Below are 20,216 nucleotides of genomic sequence, written 5' to 3'. Positions count from 1 at the left end.
CGCCCCGCGCCCCTTCCCCCTCCTCGGAGCCCGGCGCTGCCAGGGCACGAGTCGGGGCGGAGCCGCGCTGTGCCTGGCCCCCAGCGCGGGGCACCGCCGCGGGGAGGGAGGAGCGGAGCGGAGCGAGGGGCAAAAGGCTGACGCCGGCCAGCACAGCCGGGCACGGCGCGGAGAGGCGAGCGCGGCGGGGCGCAGCGCGGGGCGGCGCAGACAATGGGAGCGGCGGAGGCCAGCGCAGCCGGTCCTGGCCGCTGAGCGGGGACCCGGCGTCCGGGGCATGAGCTGAGTCGGGACTTCTGAGTGCGGGGGCCGCCCCGCCCGGGGCCCTGAGCCAAACCAGGCCAAGCTGGGGGGACCATGGCAAACGGCCCCTGAAGCGCTCTCCGGGGTACGGAGTCCGGTCGGGGGCCCCGGGGCCCCCCCAGCTCTCCACCCCCACGCGAGTTCTCCTGGACACCCCGCCGAGGCGATGCGAGGCGGCGGGTAATGTGATGATGATGGTGGATACCCAGGTGAGTGGCCTCAAGCCCCCATTCTTAGCCAGGTCCCCCCCCCCCCAGCCGGACCGGAGATGAAGAGGTAAGGTGGCTGTCGTGGAGCCTAGGGGCCACCGCCCCCACATGCAAATGCGGAAGGGAGCTGGGGCCCCCGGGTCATCCGAAGTGTTGGGGGAACCGGATAGCAAGTGGATATGATGCTCTTAATGGTCAGAAGCTCTCACAAAGCAGCAACGATTACTGTAAAAGGTCCCTTCCTATAAGCTAGCCCAGAAGGGGACAGAAATGAGGGTCTGACCTGGGCAAAGTGCTTAGAAGGCTGACATATTTATGGGAAATCAAGCAAGGAGCAATATTTTCCCCATCTCTCCCCCCACACACACTACCACATGGAGGAGGGATGTACTGGGGGCAGCGGGGCAAGTGGAGCGTATACAAGGAAAAATGAATTCCGATTCATGCCTGGAGGAATGATCTTAGAGATCCCTGCTCTCCTGTGCAAAGGAGGTTCAGAGATGCTAGTCTTGGGAGATGGGAGGCTTCATGCTTCCCATCTCCCCTAACAAGATCTGAAAGAATAAAGGTTCAAAACATGGAGAAATTCTTCTGTAGGACATCCCTCCTCCAATCAGTTCAGAGTAGGAGACCCATTTCTCCAGCCCTCCCCATTATTTCTCTTCATTGTAACTGAGCAGCTGGACAGAAGTTAAGGGCAATGTTAGAGGCTGCTAGGTGATACAGTGGACAATGTGCTGGGCCTGGAGGCAGGAAGCCCTCAGTGCAGATCAGACACATACTAGCTGTGTGACCTTGGGCAAGCCATTTAACCTTTATCTGCCTCAGTTTCCTAAACAATAAAGGGGGGAAATAATAGCACTTACCACTCAGAATTGTTGTGAGGATCAAATAAGATAACATTTTTTAAAGCATTTAGCACTGTGCCTGGTATGGAGTAGATGTTTAATAAATGATTTCCCCTTTTCTTTCCTCCAATGGAGAATCAGGGTTCCATGACAATATCTGAAAAGGAAAATGGCAGCAGGGCCTAGAGGTTTGTGTGTGTGTGCAATAGGAGATGGCCTGGCAAGGAATTTTGGCGGACAAGGGAAACCAAAAACTTCTCCTGGAAGGAACTTTCAGCCTTTCCCCTCTTATGGCAGAGGCATACAGAAAAACCAGCATACCAAATCAGGTTCCCAATATCTTCCTTCTTCTTCCAGCTCTCTGTGCACAGCCCACACAAGATTGATTTTCTTGGTGGAGAATAGAGGAAAAGGCCTCAGCTTCCCAATGTGAAAAATAAAGAGGAGAAAATCCAGGTTCAGAGACCTTAGGAATCAACCCAGTCTAGGCCCTTCCTTTTACAGATCAGAAAACTGAGGCCCAGAGGAAGGAATAGAGTATCTATTAAGCACCTACTCTGTACCAGGCACTATACTAAGCAATTTCCACATATTATGTAATTTAATCCTTACAACAATTCTGCAAGGTAAATGTTACTATTATATCCATTTATAGTTGAGGAAACCAAGGTCGATATCAATTGACTTTCTAGGAGTCATACAGGTCCTAATTGTCTGAGGTTAGATTTTAACTCATTTTAACTGACTCCAGACCCAGTACTTTATCCACCTCATCTCCTAGCTGCTTGTGGTAATAAGTTAGAGAGTCACGATTCAAACTGAGGTAACTCATATTGTTTTATTTTAACTCTAAATTGAGTGTTCTTTCCATTATAATATCTGAAGGTTCAGAGCTTGGACAAGTTCAAACAATTAACCACTGTGTGTAGAGCACTGTGTATGTATTGAAGGTCTCTAATATCTCTTCCAGCTGAGCATCTGGGCCAGGTCTGTTTTCACCCTATAGGAACTTTTATTGGAACAGGGTGAATAGGGATCTTTTTGGTTAATAGAGTAACTGCCCTGGGATTGTTGAAGTGGAAATAAAGGATTTAGGAAGGGAGGATCCTACCCACCTCAAATTCCTGCCTGGCCCCCAGCCCTCCAGGGAAATGATGCCTTTGTTTTTACTAAGCAAGAACTGGGAGCTAGCAGGAGAGGGGACCACCATCAGGAATGGAAAGGAGATAGGGTGATAGTATCTTGGAAAGGGAGTCTGGGGGGGGTATTCAAAGGGAGAGGGTCTTCCTCATATTTAAAGGCTTTCTGAACAGTGGACAGTCTCAATCTTGGCCTTCAGGTTCCATCACTTCTCCTTCTATGAGAGAGCATTCCAAGCAAAAATTATCTATCTCTCCCCTCTCCCTACCAACTATTCTGCATCTCAGACAAGCAGGCATCTTTTCCATACTTAAAAATCTTAACCATTCCAATGTGTTAACTTGTTTTGCTTAACAGCTCTACTTAATTGTTACCAGGGATGGTTCTCAGGGAAGAAGTAAGCATTGGGAAGTGATGATGAAGTGAAAAATAAATAACAAAGTGAATAAACAACAATAAAAGAACATCAATAAAACATTTTAAAAGAAAAGGAAACAAGATCTTTACCAGCAATGTTAACACCCAGGAAGGAGGCAACCACTTCAAGGATAAATCATGCTGGACTTGAAGTCAGAGGGTTTGAATCTTAGCTCGACTATTTACAATCTTGGGCTAGTCATTTAACTCAGTTTCCCTGTTTGTAAAATAAGAGGGATGGCCTAAATGACCTCTAAGACCTTATCTAATTCTCAATCTATGATCTAGGGACCCATTATGTGCATAGCCCTTTATAGTCAGTCTGGATCAATAAAAGGGAAAATCTCTGCTTTTAACCAGCTTGATGTCCTGACTCAAGTCCTTTTCTTGGGTCTCATACTTTCTATCTGTCAAATAAGGATGTTGGATTAGATTCCTTCAGTTCCTTTCAGAGGTAAGGCTCTAGGAAAAGGCAAGGTACAAAAGCAGACATACAGTATCTTAAAGTTTACAAAGTGCTTTCTAGCCATTATTTCATTTGATAATCACACAATCTGAAGGGATTTCCCCCACTCCAGTATTCTAGGTTTTAAATATCTAGGTTTTATATATCTGGTTTTAAATGTCATGAAAAATCCAGAAGCTAAACTAAACCTAGGGTAAGGGGTCAGAGGAGAGACAATGATGAAGATAGGGTTCTTATTGTGGGATGAGGGTGAACGGATGTTAACAGATAAGGCCATCATGCACAGGGCAATGTGCTGACTCTGAATCCATGAGCCTTTGGTCCTGTGACCCAAGAGACACAAAGAACAAGTGCTTAAGAGAATTCAGAGGAGGGAGGGGGAACTAGCTGGGGAAAGTAGGAAACCCGACGGTTTTGTAGAAGAGTCAGTGTTTGAGCTGACCTTTGTAGGATGGGCAGAATTTTAAGCAAGACTGGGCAGGGGAATAACTTGAGCCAACTAGTGACTGCCAAACAAAATCACCACATGCATTGGAAGGCCTATTGCTGCCAAACCCAGGAGCCTCTATTCTTTTAAATGTGGATAAATGCTCAGATCTGGTTGTTGCCGTTGTCATTGTAGTTGTTGTTTATCATTAATAGACTTGGGGTATCTTCCCTACTACTTCCTATTCCTTTACTAGCCTTTTTCCCACCTGTTACACAGGACCCCCAAAATTAAAGGGCCTAGAGTAATCACCTTAATTTGTTGATGATGGTCTACTTAGAATAGTTTTTAAGGTACCACTATCTGGTAAGAGAAAATAGCCCAAACCTGAATTTGGAACATTAGAATGATTCCTTAGGAAGGTGAGAGCCCCTGGGTCTCTTTTAGGAAAGTCAGTAGCTACCAAGATGAGGAAAACCTGCATGATAGGATTCCTAGATACTCAGTAAGACAGAAGAAGGAGGATCACAGGATTCTAAACTTACAGACACACTGCCTTGTAGCCCGAATAGTGTCTTGGTTTGGTTGTGGATGTCAGGGTGGAGATCATAGTATCATGGGACCAAAGAAATCATCTTCTCTAGTCCTGTCACTTTACAGATAAGAAAACTGAGATTTAGATTAAGTGACTTGCCCATGATCACAGAGTTAGAAGGTGTTAGAGACCAGAGACCAGGTCTTTATGACTCCAACAGTTTCAAAGCCACATTGACTCTAGAAAAGAGTCATGTCTCTACCTTGTGATCATAGAATCATAGATTTAGACTTAGAAAATGAAGAGATTGAAGCCCAGAGAAGTTAAGTGATTTGCCCAGCATTGAGATGGGACTGTCATCAAGTATTTCTAAATCCAGGTCCATTGTTTTACTCACTTGCTTCAGAGGCTCAGTATTGCATTTAGAATTAAAATATAAACTCATATGAAAATATGAACTCCAAGAGTTAAGGCCCTCTGCAATCTGGCTCTAATCCAGCTTTTAAATAAAAATAAAAATATTGATTTTCTTTTTTCTTTTTTTTTTTTTTTTAATGTCACTTCATCCCCACTAAGCCCTTGATCCTTATTTCTTTCTATCTAACTGGCACTGACTAACTGACTGACTCTTTTTCCTTCCCTATCTTGACCTTTTGGGGAATCAGTTGAACTCTACAGTGTTCATTTCTCTTGAGTCATTTACCTCCTTATCCTATTATCAATCCCGCCCTGCCAAGCCCCACCCTTGGATTTCTCTTATCATCCACTGCCTTTGCTCCTACTCATGACTCACGTGAGTGAAATTGGAAAAAATCATGAAACTGGATCCACTACAAATTTATGTTACATAACCTCAATTGGGCTCTCACTGCTTCAAGGTAGTCTCTTTATACCTCCTTAATAACTCCTTGGGAGCAGCTAAGTGGCTCATCGAATAGAGCACTGAGCTTGGAATCAGGAAGATCTGAATCCAACTATTGCCTCAGATACTTAGTAGCTGTGAGACTGAGCAAGTCACTTGACTCTGCCTTAGTTTCCTCATCTGTAAAATGAGCTGGAGGTGGAAATGACAAATTTAGTCCACTATCTTTGGCAAGAAAACCCCAAATGAGCTCATAATAAGAGTCATACATGATTAAAACAATTGAACAGCAAATTAACTCACTATTCTACTCACAACAACTCTTCCAAATCTTTTGATTCTCAAACCTCCCGTGGCTCCTTTCCTCCTCACCCTCTCAACTGAGAACCTATCTCATATTTCACTAGAAAAAATGAGGTCATTCAATGAAAGTTCCCCCTTTTCCCCTCCTCCTTATTTCATATCACTCATGTGCCTTCTACAACTATCTCCTTCACTCATCTCACAGAAAGAAGTGTCCCATCCCCCCAGTGATACAAACCCCTCTACACACACAAGTAATCCCATTTCATCTCATCTTCCCAGAAGATTGTCCCCTCTATTCTTCAGTGTCTCCCTACTGTTTCTTTTCTGTAACTCACAAACATGTCATTTTCAAAAACCCTCCTTCATTTAATGCATCCATCAGTGCCCTATCCCTCCTCCCTTCTGTGGCTAATCTCCTTGTGAAAACTATCTACAATCAATGCCTTCTTTCCCTTCACTATCTTAACTCTCTATTGTCTGGCTTTTGATCCTATAATTCAACCAAAACTCTTCTATCCGAAGTTACTATCTCTTCATTGCCAACCCTATTGACCTTTTCTCAGTCTTATCCTTCTTGATCTCTCAGCAGTCTTTCACATTGTTAATCACCTTCTTCTCTTTAATATTTTTTTCATTCTAATATTTTGTGACACTGTTCTTTCATGAATCCATTTCTATCCATTGGACCATTCCTAAGCATCCTTTGCTAGTACTTCACTCCCAATCATACTTGTTGGGGATCTACCTGGATCATCTTCTCTTTAGGCCCTAGAAAACAGTTTACATGGAAATTGAATCAGTTTTCAAAGCACTTGGGAAATTGTTCAGCCTCCATGAATTCAACTATCCTCTTTATGCAGATTTTTCTCAGATCTATTTATCCAGTACCTCTCTTCTTTCATTTCACATTTATAACTTCCTATTGGACACTTCAAACTGGATATTCCATACAAATTTTACACTTAGCATATCTAAACTGAATTCATTATCTTGTTTTTCTTTCTTTCCAGTTCTTTGTCTATTTTTAATAGTATTTTATTTTTCTAAATACATATCTATATATGAACTCATTGTCTTTCCCCCTTAAACTCTAGCTTTTTCCTAATTTTCTTATTACTCTTGGGGATACCACCATCCTCCCCTCAGTCACTTAGCACCCCAACATAGGTCCTATTCTTGACTCTTCACTTTCTTTCAACTCACCTCTCCCCCCAGTATAAAATGTGTTGCCAAGGTCTGTCAGTTTTATGTTTAAAACATCTCCTATATATGCCTTCTCTCTTCTGACACTGACACCACCCTGATACAGGTTGTCATTCACCATCTCTCATCTGAACCATTGAAATAGCCCATTAGGTGATCTTTCTGTCTCAAGTCTCTCCTCACTCCAGTACATGCTCAGATGTCAAAGTGAACTTCCTAAAGCAAAAATCCAACCATGTCACTTTCACATTCAGTAAATTTTAGTGAGTATTATCACCAGGAGTAAGTATAAAACCCTTTCTTTGGCTTTTAAAGACATTTGTAACCTGACCCCTTTTTACTTCCCCAGTCCTCTTCTTACACCTATTTCTCTTCTATATATTTTAGCATTCAGTGACATGGATTCCTTGCTATTCCTCAATCTTAGCAGGTATGATCAGGATGAAGCACTAGCAAAGGATGCTGAGGAATGGTCAAATAGATACAAGGGGATCCATGAAAGAACAATATTATAAAATATGAGAAAGAAGACTATCAAAGAGAAGGGTGATTAACAGTATAAAAGATTGTGGGATTCCCCCAACTCTTGATGGAGATTTTCACTTGCTGTCCTCCATGCCTAGAGTGCTCCTCCTACTCACCTCCAACCCCTAACTTCCCTAATTTCCTTGAGTCTCATCTAATACTCTGTCTTCTACGAGAAAATTCTCCTAGTGTCCCAGTACCTTCCCTTTAAAATAATCCCAGTTTTTCTTGTATATAACTAGTTTGCACATAGTTATTTGCATATTGTTTATTAAAACCTTTTCTTTTCAAAACATATGGAAGGATAATTTTTCAACATTTACCCTTGCATCGCCTTGTGTTCCACATTTTCCCCTCCTTCCCCTACCACTCCTCTAGATGGCAAGCCATCCAATATATGTTATACATGTTAAAATATATGTTAAATCCAATATTTATAAACCTATTTATACAATTGTCTTGCTGTATAAGAAAAATCATATCAAAAAGGAAAGACGATGAGTAAGAAAACAAAATGCAAGAGAACAACAAGAAGAGGGAGAATGTTATGTCGTGATGCATATTGTTTAGACTGAATTTCTTAAGGATGGAAACTCTTTTGCTTTTATATTCTCAGCTCTTAGAGTAGTACCTGGCCCATAGAAGGTGCTTAATAAATATATGTTGATCAACCACTGTTCCTCCCTAACAACTAAACAAGTCAATTCATTGGTCATTTCTAAAAATATATGCTATATTCCATACTACCAGTGCACCACCTCTCTGTGCAGATGCAGGAGGCTTGCTTCGATATCAGGCATAATTGATTGCTATATTGATGAGACAGTTCTGATGTTCAGTATTGCTTTATGTTACATCCTTGTGATTGTTGCACAAACTCTGCTCTCTGGGCCCGTCTACCTTTCTACCCTTAGTTCATAATTTCCCTGTATTCTGTTCCAGCCGGACTAGACTACTTGGTGCTCTCCATCACAGCTTGTCCTCTCCTGCCTACATCCATTGGCATAACTCATCCCAAATCTACCGCTTTGTTTCCTCATCTCCTCCAGTAGTGAAATCCTTCTCTTTTTCAATGTCTTAACTCAAGTATCAACTTCTCCAAACGGTCTTCCCTGATCCTCCTTCCCCCTCACCCTGAAAATGTTCTTTCCCACCGTGGATTTTCCTCGAATACTTTGCTTCTCCCTCCTTCCCTCTCTGTCCTCCCCCCCTCTCTTATGTATGTATACATTCATACACACACATATTGTATAAAACGTATTTGTATAACACACTGAATGTCCCCCTCCAGAAAAAAGGAAAAACAACTAAGTAACCTCCTTGAGGACAAGGATGGTTGGATATGGTTTGGTTTGAATCTTATCCAAAGCATGTACTATTTGTTGACTGCATGTGAAGACTATAGTGTCCAGCAGGTGGTGCTCTGATCATCCAGTTATTTCAGTCTATTTTCCACGATCGGGAAGGGGCCCAAGCCTTGGCTTTGCTCTGCAGCTTCCAGTTCTGGGGCCCCTTCTTGCCCCACCACATCTCCAGTCCACAGCAGCCATGGTCTGTAGCACCAAGAAGCATTTGCCCATGAAAAAGGCCCCAGAATGAATCTTCCCTTGTTCTTCTGCCTCAATCATGACATCTCTTCTGGATAATTTAGGAAAGTTTGTCATATGGAATAGGGCCTGATCCTCCACCCCACAGCTCTGGGACTCTGCAGAGCATATAGGAATCCAGGCCCCAGGATAGCCACTGATGTCTGATAGCACTCCTCAGTCCCAAAGCACCAAAGAGGCAAGTCATCATACTTCTTTGACTGGTCAGCCAGAAATGGTGGAGAAAGCCCTGAACTTGGAATCAAGAAATGGATTCCAGTGACCTCTTGTCACTGAGGAAGAAAAGAAAAAAACAAATATTTATTAAGCACCAGCCATATGCCAGGCACTGTGTTAATTGCTTTCCAATGTTAACTCATTTCAGTTTTACCATAAACCTCTGGAAGATAGGTGCTATCATGATCCCCATTATACAGTTGAGAAAACTAAGTCAGTGGCTTGCCCAAGGTCAGACAGCTAATTAAGTATCTGAGTTCAGATTTGAACTCTGGTCTTCCTGACTCCAGAGCCAGCACTTTTTCTATCATACCATCTGTTTCAGTGTGTGATCAATGATACTGGGCCTCAACTTTCCTATCCATAAAGTTGGAAAGATAGGATACACAAGATAAATATTTACCTACGCATATATACGTATATAGTGCCTACTTATATGTGTATACAGATATAAGTTGGTTTAAACAAAGGATTATGGATAGCTCTCTGACCTGTGCATCCTGCCAAGCAGACCTTTCCCACTCTTAGCCCCTAACTGGATCGGCCCTGGGGCTGCTGCTAAAAGACAGGGTTTGAAACTGAAGAATGGTGATTATGAAAAGAACAGAAGTGTAAGCAGGGATAATGATATGTTAGCCCTTTCACTGTCTCCAGCCTGAGGAAGAGCAAGGGATGAAAGTACAGTGAGACAGAAGGGAGAAGAAACAATGACCTGGAGGGAGCACCCCCATAGCTAAAGGGGAATGAATTAGCTGGGATCACACATCAGGTCAGGGAAAAAGCACAGAATGCAGAAGGAAGGGCCCCTGGCTTCCTGCAGGTAGTTACCCCAGCCCTCTTCCAGGTATGTCCCTGAGTCAGCCAAACCAGAACAAGAGGAGAGATGAGGGAGAGTGTGTAAAAGGGAAGGTGGGGCTGTAAGGTTCCTGCAATTCCCCTAAAAAATGGCAAGCCCCAGAAGAAGGAAGGTTTCTATGCCAACAGTTTTGGGGTAGCCATAGCAACTGAAGAGCCCCCAAAATACCCATCGCTGATTGTTCCACATTGCCAGCTCTAGGAGGGAAGGGAGTAGCAAGCTGGGGTAGGGGAGGAAGGAGGGAGATTTCCAAATGGCTTATCTGCTTCCTTTGTGCCAAGTATAGCAGAGTTGTCTTGCTTAGCATGGTCCATTAGAAGTCTGAAATTGTATGGCTTATTTTTCTAACATTCCTCTAGATGAGCTCTCAGGAATTTGATTGGGGAGGGAGAGGAAAATCCAGCCCCACCCATATGTGACCAGATGACCCCACCAAGGCTGAGTAAAACAGCATCGGAATGATTGCTATGGTAACAAAGTCCATTTCCTGGATACCTGCCTGACTAAGGGAACCCTGTCAACATAACAAGGTGGTTTTCCCTTATAGAAGAATAAAGGTCAAAAGACCAAGGGCTGAACACTGGGAACTCCCTGCTGGGATCCTGTCCAGATAGGCCAGAGGTTTAAAGGAACAAAAATAAACATTCTAGAGTCAATTTACCTTAAGAAAAAAAAAAACCCCTCTGTAGAATCCCTGTGACACATTATGGTGGTTTTTTAGAGTTGATAGGGAGGCCTGGAAAGGGTGTCAGAACCAGTGCCCCTCCCACTGTGAAGTCCTGATCTCACCTTCTTGGAACCTCATTTTTCTCTGTCTTTCTTTCCCCTCCTCCCAGATATGATCTCATTCCCTCGACACACCAGCTTGGTATGGAGTGAGAGCAGGGGAGTTGAAAGAGGGGCTACCTTGAGGTTCAGAAGGGGAGCCCAAAGGAGACAGAAGGTCTGGATTTTAGGCCCAGGTCTGCTTCCTTTTTGGGGGGTCTCCATTTTTCCCATCTTGAAAATGATAGGGTCATCCTAGAAGATTCTCAAGGTTCCTTCCAGTTGTAACATGCTATATGATATGATCTAATCCTTCACCTTTCTGGTTCTAGGAAGTGGTTCTTGTACAAGCCTCTGAGTGATTCAGATCCTTGTTCAGGATTTCTTTCTCTTGAAGCAGGGTTTTTACTCGAAGGGGAAGAAAGTTTCTTTCCTGGCCTTCCCCCACCCCCAGATTATATGGACTCCTTCCTCCTGATGCTGTTTATTTATTCATCTTTCACTTTATAAAAATAGTCCTGCAAATGATGTTAGCTGATGTGGAATTAATAGGGATCAAAGATCTAGAGAAGATGCTGATTTCAGAACCTATAATGAGAACTGGGCAAGGGTTCAGCAAATGCCCCAGCCTCTTCTTCCTTTCTGGTTTGACCTGCCCCCAAACAAGCATTCACTCAATCAGTATGTCTCTGTGGAGTGTGAAGAACTTGCAAAGCATTGTACTAGACCTGGGGAGAGAGAGGAGTAAGTTATATACACATAGATGGGAGGAGGGATCTATATACATGTTGGGAAGGGGAGTATGGATAGATTTCAGAGGGTTCATGAACTTGGATGGAAAATTCTTTTTATCATTTTCACTGCCTACCTGAAATTTAGCATTTCCTTCAATAACATTAGCAACAAATCATTATTCTGGGACCAGGGCAGTAAGTTTCACCAGGCTTAAGATATAGTATATCTTATAACTAAACCATATAATAGCTTTTAATATATGATATGAATTTTGTTATATCTCATAACGACAAAGTTAAGATATACTAAGCTCACAGGAAGACAAGATGAATACAAAAGGATGGTCAATGATATGAGTAAACTGTGATCCTTGTCCACTGACTGGTTTAGACAATTTGTTCAGTTGGAGCTCAGAAGAGGAGGAAAGCATTTTGGGATGGATAGGCTCCTGGAGATGGCAAGATATGGCTTGGGCTTTGAAGGAAAGGTAGAATTTAGATAGCATGGCATTCTAAGTAGTGATAATGATAAGAGTTAAGGCTCCAATGCTAGAAAACATGACCCTCAGGGGGAAAAAAAGCTGAGATCAGTCTGTAAGGAACAGAAAGTGTACTTTCAGATAAAGATGGAAAAACAGGTCAGAGGGAAATTTAGGGATGGGGTGGAAGAGGGAATTAAAATGTGAGACTGAAGCATCTGAACTTTAGGCAGCAGACAATAAGGATCCCCTGCAGGTTTACTAGTTGAGCTTGATATGATGGAAGAGGTACTCCAGAAAGATTAATGGGAAAAGAGGTATAAGGATAGAATAAATAGAGGGGCTGTAGGGTGATGGAATTTTTTTTCTCTTCCTTTTTGGCAGTCATCCGAAGTCAGAATGACTTTGGGCCCCTGGGACAGTAGGTAGTTGGCACGATGATCCCTGGTGCTCTAGAACTTGCCTAGAGATTTGAGGGGCTCCTCTCAAAGGGTTTCACTAGGGTCTGCTCACTCAAGCTTCAAGGAGCTCCAAGAAGAAACACTTCTGATTCCCGAGAGGGTGAGGAGGGGGAGAGAAAGGAGGGAGAAGCAAGGAGCTGTCCACTACTACTTCCCTTACCGCCGCTCCTCACTCACAACCTCTGGGGTCCTCTCCCTCCCCTGACCATCACCCCATACCCTCACCCTTCCCGATAGGGACCGAGGTCAGCAGGGATCCGCAGCTGAGAATGAGAAAGGATTCTTAGGTCCACACTAACCACCACCGAAGCAAAGCTATTCGCACCTCGGTCATTCCCAGCAGGTATCTGGGGAAGAGGTGACCAAGATCCCGGGGGAGAGAGGGGGGGGGGGGGGGGGGGGGGGGGAGGAGGAGGTGAGTCTTTCTGGTTTCTCTGGTGGGGCCGGGGCGGGCGAAGGGGGTGTGTGGAAGAACCTGCTGGGGCTAAGAAAACAAAGGCAGTCCCGGGTTTCCCTAGAGCTCGGGGGGCGTGTGTATGTGTGTGCGGATGTGTGTGTGCGCGCCGGTGTGTGCATGGTAATGAGCCCGGACGCCCCAGCTCTCTACCCAGTGCCAGGCTCTTTGTGAGTGAAGTGAGTGAGTAAGCGAGCCAGGAGAGCCGCAGCCCCAGCGGCAGGCGTGCCGGGGCCGCTCCCCGCAAGCCTTTCGCCTCCGGGCTGTGGGCTGGGTTGGGGGGGCGGCGGCTCCGTGCACCCGCTCGCTGCCTCGCAAGATGTGTGCGCGACTGCAGGGCACTGCCCAAAGGGCCCGCGGCCCCCAAAGGAGCTGAACGCCAGCTGGCAGAGGTTTGCCAGGGACCGGGCTGAGAATGGAGGGCCGGCCTTTATTTAACGTGCAGAAGGCGCTAGTGCAGCCCATGCAGGTGTTCATGTTGGACATCCCGCTGAGCGTGCAGGACGACGAGGTGAGCCGGGGGCAGGGACTGGGGCTACAGGGCTGACTCTCGGGGAGGTTGGCCACACCCCTCGGGTCCCCCAGGAGGGGAACAAAGACAGGCGGGCATCCGAGCAGGATACCAGTGTGAAAGACTGGGTGAGGTTGGAAGGCGAGACGAGCCAGAGTCGGATCTCCTCCCTCCTTCGTGGTGCATTTCTTTTCCCACTGGACTCCGGACATGGGTCCGGCTGGCGGGAGCAGGCACGTGCTTGGTAGTGCTCTCTCCCCCCAACCCCCTCAAGCTTCAGGCTGCTGGGTGTGGTTCCAGAGGCTCTTTCAGCGGCAGTCCCCAAATTTCTGCTTTTGAACTGTGGGAAAGTGGGAGGGGGTGGTGGGGATGGGGGTGTAGGTTCCCTCTCTGACTCAACCCCGCCCCCCTCTCCACCCTGGTGGCCTCCTGGTTTAATCCCCCAGGGTCTCCGGTGTATAATTAACGCAATTCTGTCTGTCTGGTAGGGTATCGAAGTGTTGTCTTGAGGTAGCTCTCAGTGTAAGGACTGGGTGCCCTCAAAACAGATTCTCTGTACATTCTCCACTCCCCACCCCAGCCCCAGCACTCTCCCAGAGACACCAGGCGTCAAGTTCAGACTCTGAATTTTGCATATTGGAAAATAGTCTGGGAGAAGAGTAATAACTTGTCCAAGGTCACAGCTAAATTAGAAGGAAAAGCAGAATGCTAGCTCTGACTCCTAGGCCTCTTAACCCCCACCCCCCACCCCCTCCAACCCCCACTCCCCAGTCTAGTATTCTTTCCAGTATTTCTTTTTGAAGAAGAGAGACTGAGTGCTTTGTGTTTTTATGGGGCTCCCCACCCCTCCACCCAAATTCTGGAATTAATGCTGGGCCAACCTGCTTGGGTGTGTCCCTAATTAGGAAAGTAGAGATCAGGGACAAATTTCACAGCAGGGAGGAAGTCCATCATGGTTGGTCATTTGGTTAGAGCATGGGGTGCTAGATGAAGGCTTCCCCAGCAAAGTCCTAGGGCTGGTAGCAACATATGTTTGGTGTTCCTTGGTTCTAAACTGGGTGAATTTGGGACAGGAGGGCTGAAAGGATGCCAGCCTTCCCCCCACCCCACCTCACCCCACCCCACACACCCAGGTTCTGGTTGTGCCTCAGAGCACCCTAACAGATCTTGAGGAAGGAGGGAAAGTCAGGTCTGGATCTCTTAGCTTGGACTGGAATAGACTTTTCTATGGAAAGCATTATTTCTTCCTAAATACTGGTTTGTGAGCAAAGTAGAGGATGGGGGGGGAGGGGGAGAGAATATTGTTGTGAACATTAATTGCAGTGAGAATAATAATGGATCCAGAGACCAAGGCGAGGATAAAAAGGAACAAAATGAGTGGAGATGCCTGAAACTGAGATGGCAATACTGAGTTAGGGAGATGAGGCTTTCTCTTCCTAAAAAAGCCCTTCCTTAAATTCCCACTTCCAAAAAGAGGTAGGGGGGTTAGAGCAGGAACTATTGTGTCCATTTAACAGTTTAGGAAACTGAAACTCAGAGAATTAAAGGGGCTTCATCAAAGTCCTAGAACTAGAAAGTGATAGATCCTCCAAAACTAGAAATTACATCTTTTGACTTTGGCCCTGGCAGAAAGAACTTTGACCCTGGTTACTGAGGATGGGTCAGGTGCCAAGAAAAGAGTGGACAGAACTCCTTCCAGCTGGGGCTAAACTCTGACTGGCTTCTTTGAGTTAACAGTTTTTCCTTTAACTCCTAGTTCCTTGTCCACTTCTTCCCCCTGTTCTTCCCTTATTTCAGCCCCCTTGTAAAAGAAATCTGAGTTCTACACCATAATCCCTTCTTTCCCCTCCAATCTGCTTTGATTAGGTCATCCCTCTGATCTTTAGTACCTTTCCCAGAACTCTGGGAAGAGATTAGAGGCTTCAAACAGTCTGCCTGTCTGGCCAAAAGCCTAGGAAGTTTAAACCCCTGGTGAAAAGTACATTTCAGAAATAACTATTTTTCAATCATCTGGTCCATGCAATAATGGTTACATCTCTTTCTTTTACACTGTAGGTATAAGGCATGTATTAAGCACCCAGGTGTTTCAGTGGGTTAAAACAATGAATTAAGATTCAGGATCACCCAAGTTCAAACCCCGATTCAGACACTTAATTGGCTTAACTTGATGTCCCTGGACAAGTCATTTAATCTGTCTCTGCCTCTGCTTCCTCATCTGTAAAATGAGTATAATAATAGCACTTACCTCACAAGGTTGTTGTGATGTTCAAATGAAATATATATTTTGATGTTGTCATTTGATGTCTGACTCTTCATTACCCTATTTGGGGTTTTATTGGCAGAAATACTGGAAGGGTTTGCCATTTCCTTCTCTCTCATTTTTCAGATGAGAAAACTGAAGCAAACAGGGGTAAATGACTTGCCCAGGGTCACACAGCCTGATTTGAATTTAGGAAGATAAGTTTTCTTAACTTCAATCCTGGCATTCTATCCACTGCATCAACTAGCTACCTAATATGTGTATAGATACGTATAGAACTTTACAAATCCTAAAGCACTATATAGGTGCTATGCTATGCTATGCTATGCTATGCTATGCTAACTACTATTATTATAACCTACTACATGCCAGATACTGTACTAGACTCTGTAGATATAAAGACTGTACCTATCTACATCTTTATTTAGATATGTATTTAGATATAGATATAGATATATGTATCTCCATATATGTCCTTATAAAGAGCTGATATTCTCCTAGCTGGAAAAACCAAGGTCATGAGAGAATGAGTGACTTCTAGGCTCATAGACAAGTGAGGTTGACAGAAGGAAAATGACTTATTCAGGATCATATAACACCTGAGTGACAGAACACAAGTTCTATATCAGATTTCCTTAGCTTCTATCACCCACAGATCAACCAGAAACCCTCCTAATCACTTCCTCAGTCCAAAAAGGAGGAAATCCCTACTGCCTGCATTTCTCACTGATGAGAATCATCTCAGGATCAAATTAGAAACCTGCTCTGAGTTTTAAGGGAGCCAAATTCTTAATATCCAGGAGGATATAGGAGTTCTTTAATAACAATAATAGTATTTATAATTTGCATATATATGGGAATTTCTGTTTTTCAAAGCACTTTGCTTACAACAACTCTGTGAGGTAGTTAATACAAGTGTTATTATTCCCATTTTCTGATTTAGCAAACTGAACCTTTGAGAGTTAAGAATGATTGTTTATCTGAATGGTAAGGGAGGGAAGAGTTAAAAAAATTATTGTACCAGTATTAGGGTAATACCTTTGATGTGGCAAGTTGGGAATACAAGTTCTGTTTTGTTTGAGCAGGCTCCTCACCTTCTGTTCCAAGTACAGTGACTCCTTGGGATTGCAAAGGGAATTTTTCTTCCCATACTCATGAGCTTGGGGAACTCTTCATTGCAGATATTTCTCCATAGTCTGTGTCAGACACAAACATCTGGGATAATGGTTCTGGGCTTTTCCTCTTGTCTGATGTTGAGTAAGGGATACATATACAAGTGATATTGTCCAAAGGATAATGTGTGGTCATGTGGATCTAATACCATCCATACTTGAACAGGAGCATCTTTTATAATTTTCCAGTGGAAATCCACTCACTACATTTTGTTATGTGCTGTTCCATTTCTTGAAAGCTCTGTTAGGGTTTTGGTTTTTTAACCACCAAGGTGAAATCTTCTCTGCTATTTCCTCCTTATCCTCCTTATTCTGGCATCTTAAGCCAACTTGAAATAATCTCATTCCTATTGCATTTAGACTATCAGTCTAAATACTCAGAGACCATAATCAGGCTTCCCCTAAATCTTCTCCAGACCTAAATCCCTGGCTTTTTGTCTCTCCTTCAGGCATCTTCCTCCATCCTGATCATCTTCCCTCGAGCTGATCCAGCTTATCTGTGTCTTTCCTAAAATGTGTTACTTAGAACATAATGCTCCAGCTGTGAAGTGGTGTATAGATGAGTTAAACTTCAATAGCTTCAAACTGGAAATCAAATTGTTCATTGACTTTCTGTATGATCATATATATGATAGTTGTCTTAGAATATAAACTCCTAATTGGCGGGAAGAATGGATAGAAAGTAGTTGACCTTAGAATCTGGGAGAAAAACATATCAACTATATAACATATCATATATATATATATATATATATATATATATATATATATATATATATATATATCAGCAAGGTGAAATAGTAGGAAGACCTAAGTTCAAAGTGTAACTTCAGACTCTTACTAGCTGTGTGATCCTGGCAAGTCCTTAACTCGGTTTGCCTTGGTTTCCTCATCTGTAAAAGAAGCTGGATAAGGAAATGGCAGACCAGACTATTGAACAACAACATACATATAGATTGTGTATATGTAAGCATGTGTACATGTATAATTGTATGGTATACATTTACATACACTGGGTGAGCCTGATAGACTTTGAGGGAAATGCCGAACTTATGGTCCAACCGAGCCTACATTGAATGAGTTGAATTTGGCAAGCTCTGATAGGTAATAGACTAGATTTAGAGTTCACAGCTTCAGCCCTGAAACAGGGCCTCTAGGCTGCAAGAGGCAGCTGGTGCCTGCTGACTCCCGGGGCAGGGACTTCCTTCCTGGGGATACATGCCATCTTCCTGCTCCCCACCCCCTACACATACCCTGCTGCTGAAAGTCTTAAGTGAGCGCTGGCACAAGACCAAGACCAGAACACATACACCCCTGCCTCCCACTCCCACCCCAGCCAAAGATGGGTTTTAGTGTCTTCGAGAGAAGTCTAACAAAGATGAGAGGAGGGCTATGATATTTAGTAGTCAGAGGCTCTATATTTACAGCAAGTGGCCCCCTCTGGTGCATACTGGCAGAATAAGTATAGGAGAGTCAATTAATCTTTCAATGCCCTATAAAATTGTAAAAAAGAAAAAAAACTATAAAACTATAAGTTGCAGAGAGAATGATAGAATGCATTGATAGAAGGAGTTTTCGTCATATGGAAATACCCTATATCAGTGAAAAAAATTAGTCCATCCCTAGCCTATAATTTTTATATATGTAAGTAAGTGATAGAATATATGTTCCTTGAGGACACGGACCCTTTTCATCTTTGTATCTGTATCTCCATAAATGCTTGCCAATTGATTGGTTACACTCTGCAATAGTCCATTCCCTCTCCCCAGTTTCTGGTGCTAGTAAAATTTAGGGTACTGAACTCTGAAAGAAGATCCTTCTTCTAACCTCAGATGGAGACAGGCAGGACTGGCTTTGAGAGGTGGGAGATATGCTCAGAATTTCCAGTCAGCACCAAGGAGTATTGAGGTCCCTCTTGGGCTCCTCTAAGCAGTCAAACTTCAGCCCTTTTTCCCAAGTGGGTTGAGTTGAGCCCTATGCAGTTGATGGGGGGAGGATTGAAAAAATTTCCAGGGCCTTGCTCCCAGAAGGCAACTGTCTGCTGTCCTGCTGGGAATGAGTCTATGGAGGGGAGAAGAGAGGTTTGTACTTCTCAGGCCCTGAACATAGCATCTTTTTAGAGTCCAGCATCCCCACTCCCAACACCAGGCACAGTGTGTTCCCAGGACCTCTCAACAATATCCTTGCCACAACGGGATGTTTGTCCACCCTCCTTTGGCCTCAGAGCAACAGTGCCCACTGCCCAGCTGACCACAGAGACCCCACAGAACAGAGAGGGAGTGTTGGAGGTGGAATTCAATGCCAGTGCAGAGACCAGGTCAGGGAGCAGATCACTGCTTGTTATTGCAAGGGATTCCAATCCTTTGTGTGGTCTCTCACCTCAGGATCTTGTCCTTAGACCTATATTTCCCAGCTTCACAGGAATTTAGGTCTGTTCCTGCTATGTCTGGTTGTGGCTAGAGCAATGGACTTAAAGTTGGTAGGACCTAAATTTGAATCTTATGTCTGATATTTGTTAGCTGAGTAACTTTGGTCAAGTGACCTAACTTCTCCTAATTTCTTTTCCCTCATTTGTAAAATAGGTCTAATAATACTTCACAGAATTATTATGAGAAGGATCAAATGAGATTTTATACATGCATACATATATATGTGTGTGTATGTGTGTATATATATATATATATATATATATATATATATATATAATATGTGGGTTGTGGGTGTGTGAATACACCCCACACATACACATATTAAAAGAGCTTTGCAATACTTAAGGTTCTAGATAAATGTAAACTATTAGGCTATATCCTAGCATTTAATTCCCATTCTTAATTCTTAACTTCTACGCTTAGCACTTAGCTTTGATGCAAAGGCTGTTGTTGTTATTCAGTCATTTTGAGTTGTGTCCAATTCTTCATGACACCATTCAGGGTTTTCTTGGCAAAGACACTGGAGTGGTTCGCCATTTCCTTCTCCAGATCATTTTACAAATGGGGAAACTGAGGCAAACAGGGTTAAGTGACGTGCCCAGAGTCACACAGCTAGTAAATGTCTGAGGCTAGATTTGAATTCCTAAAGATGAGTCTGACTAACTCCAGGCTCGGCATTCTATCCACTGAGTTCTTTGAATCAATCAACAAGCATTTATTGGCTCTACTGTGAGCCTCAAACTAGACTAAGCTCTGGGTATACTAATAAAAAGGGACAAAAAAAAAAAAATGACTGTCCTAAAGGAACTCATATTCAAATGCAGGAAATGACATGATCGTAAGTAGGAATATATGAAGCATATACAGAACAAATGGAAAATAACCTTTTAAAAAAAAAAAACTTCAATCCATACTGCCTTGTAATGAACTATTCTTAAAGACTGAGCCATTATTTTGTCATAGTAAATTTTAAGCAAAAAGGTGAAGAGGTTTTTTTTTTTTTTTTTTTTTTTTTTTTTTTTTTTTTTTTT

At 43.6% G+C, this 20,216-nt stretch overlaps 1 protein-coding gene across 2 annotated transcripts in view; it reads left to right on the top strand.

Annotated features, from left to right (window-relative positions):
- The first annotated feature begins 363 nt into the window (after nt 1-363).
- RALGDS (ral guanine nucleotide dissociation stimulator) overlaps nt 364-20,216 on the top strand; it is an 88,978-nt gene continuing 69,125 nt past the window's right edge. The window contains exon 1 of one of the 2 annotated variants that reach the window (XM_031954904.1): nt 364-512. In XM_031954904.1, coding sequence (XP_031810764.1) covers nt 492-512 — 21 coding nt within the window. In that variant the 5' untranslated portion in view covers nt 364-491. Of the gene's footprint in view, nt 513-12,980; nt 13,325-20,216 lie in introns of those variants that run through there. The other variant, XM_031954903.1, reaches the window with a different exon arrangement.

Source organism: Sarcophilus harrisii, chromosome 2 (genome assembly GCF_902635505.1).
Source record: "Sarcophilus harrisii chromosome 2, mSarHar1.11, whole genome shotgun sequence".
NCBI classification, from domain to species: Eukaryota; Metazoa; Chordata; class Mammalia; order Dasyuromorphia; family Dasyuridae; genus Sarcophilus; species Sarcophilus harrisii.
The sequence above is the reverse complement of the archived record's forward strand: the minus strand, read 5'-3'. Positions and strand labels throughout refer to the sequence as shown.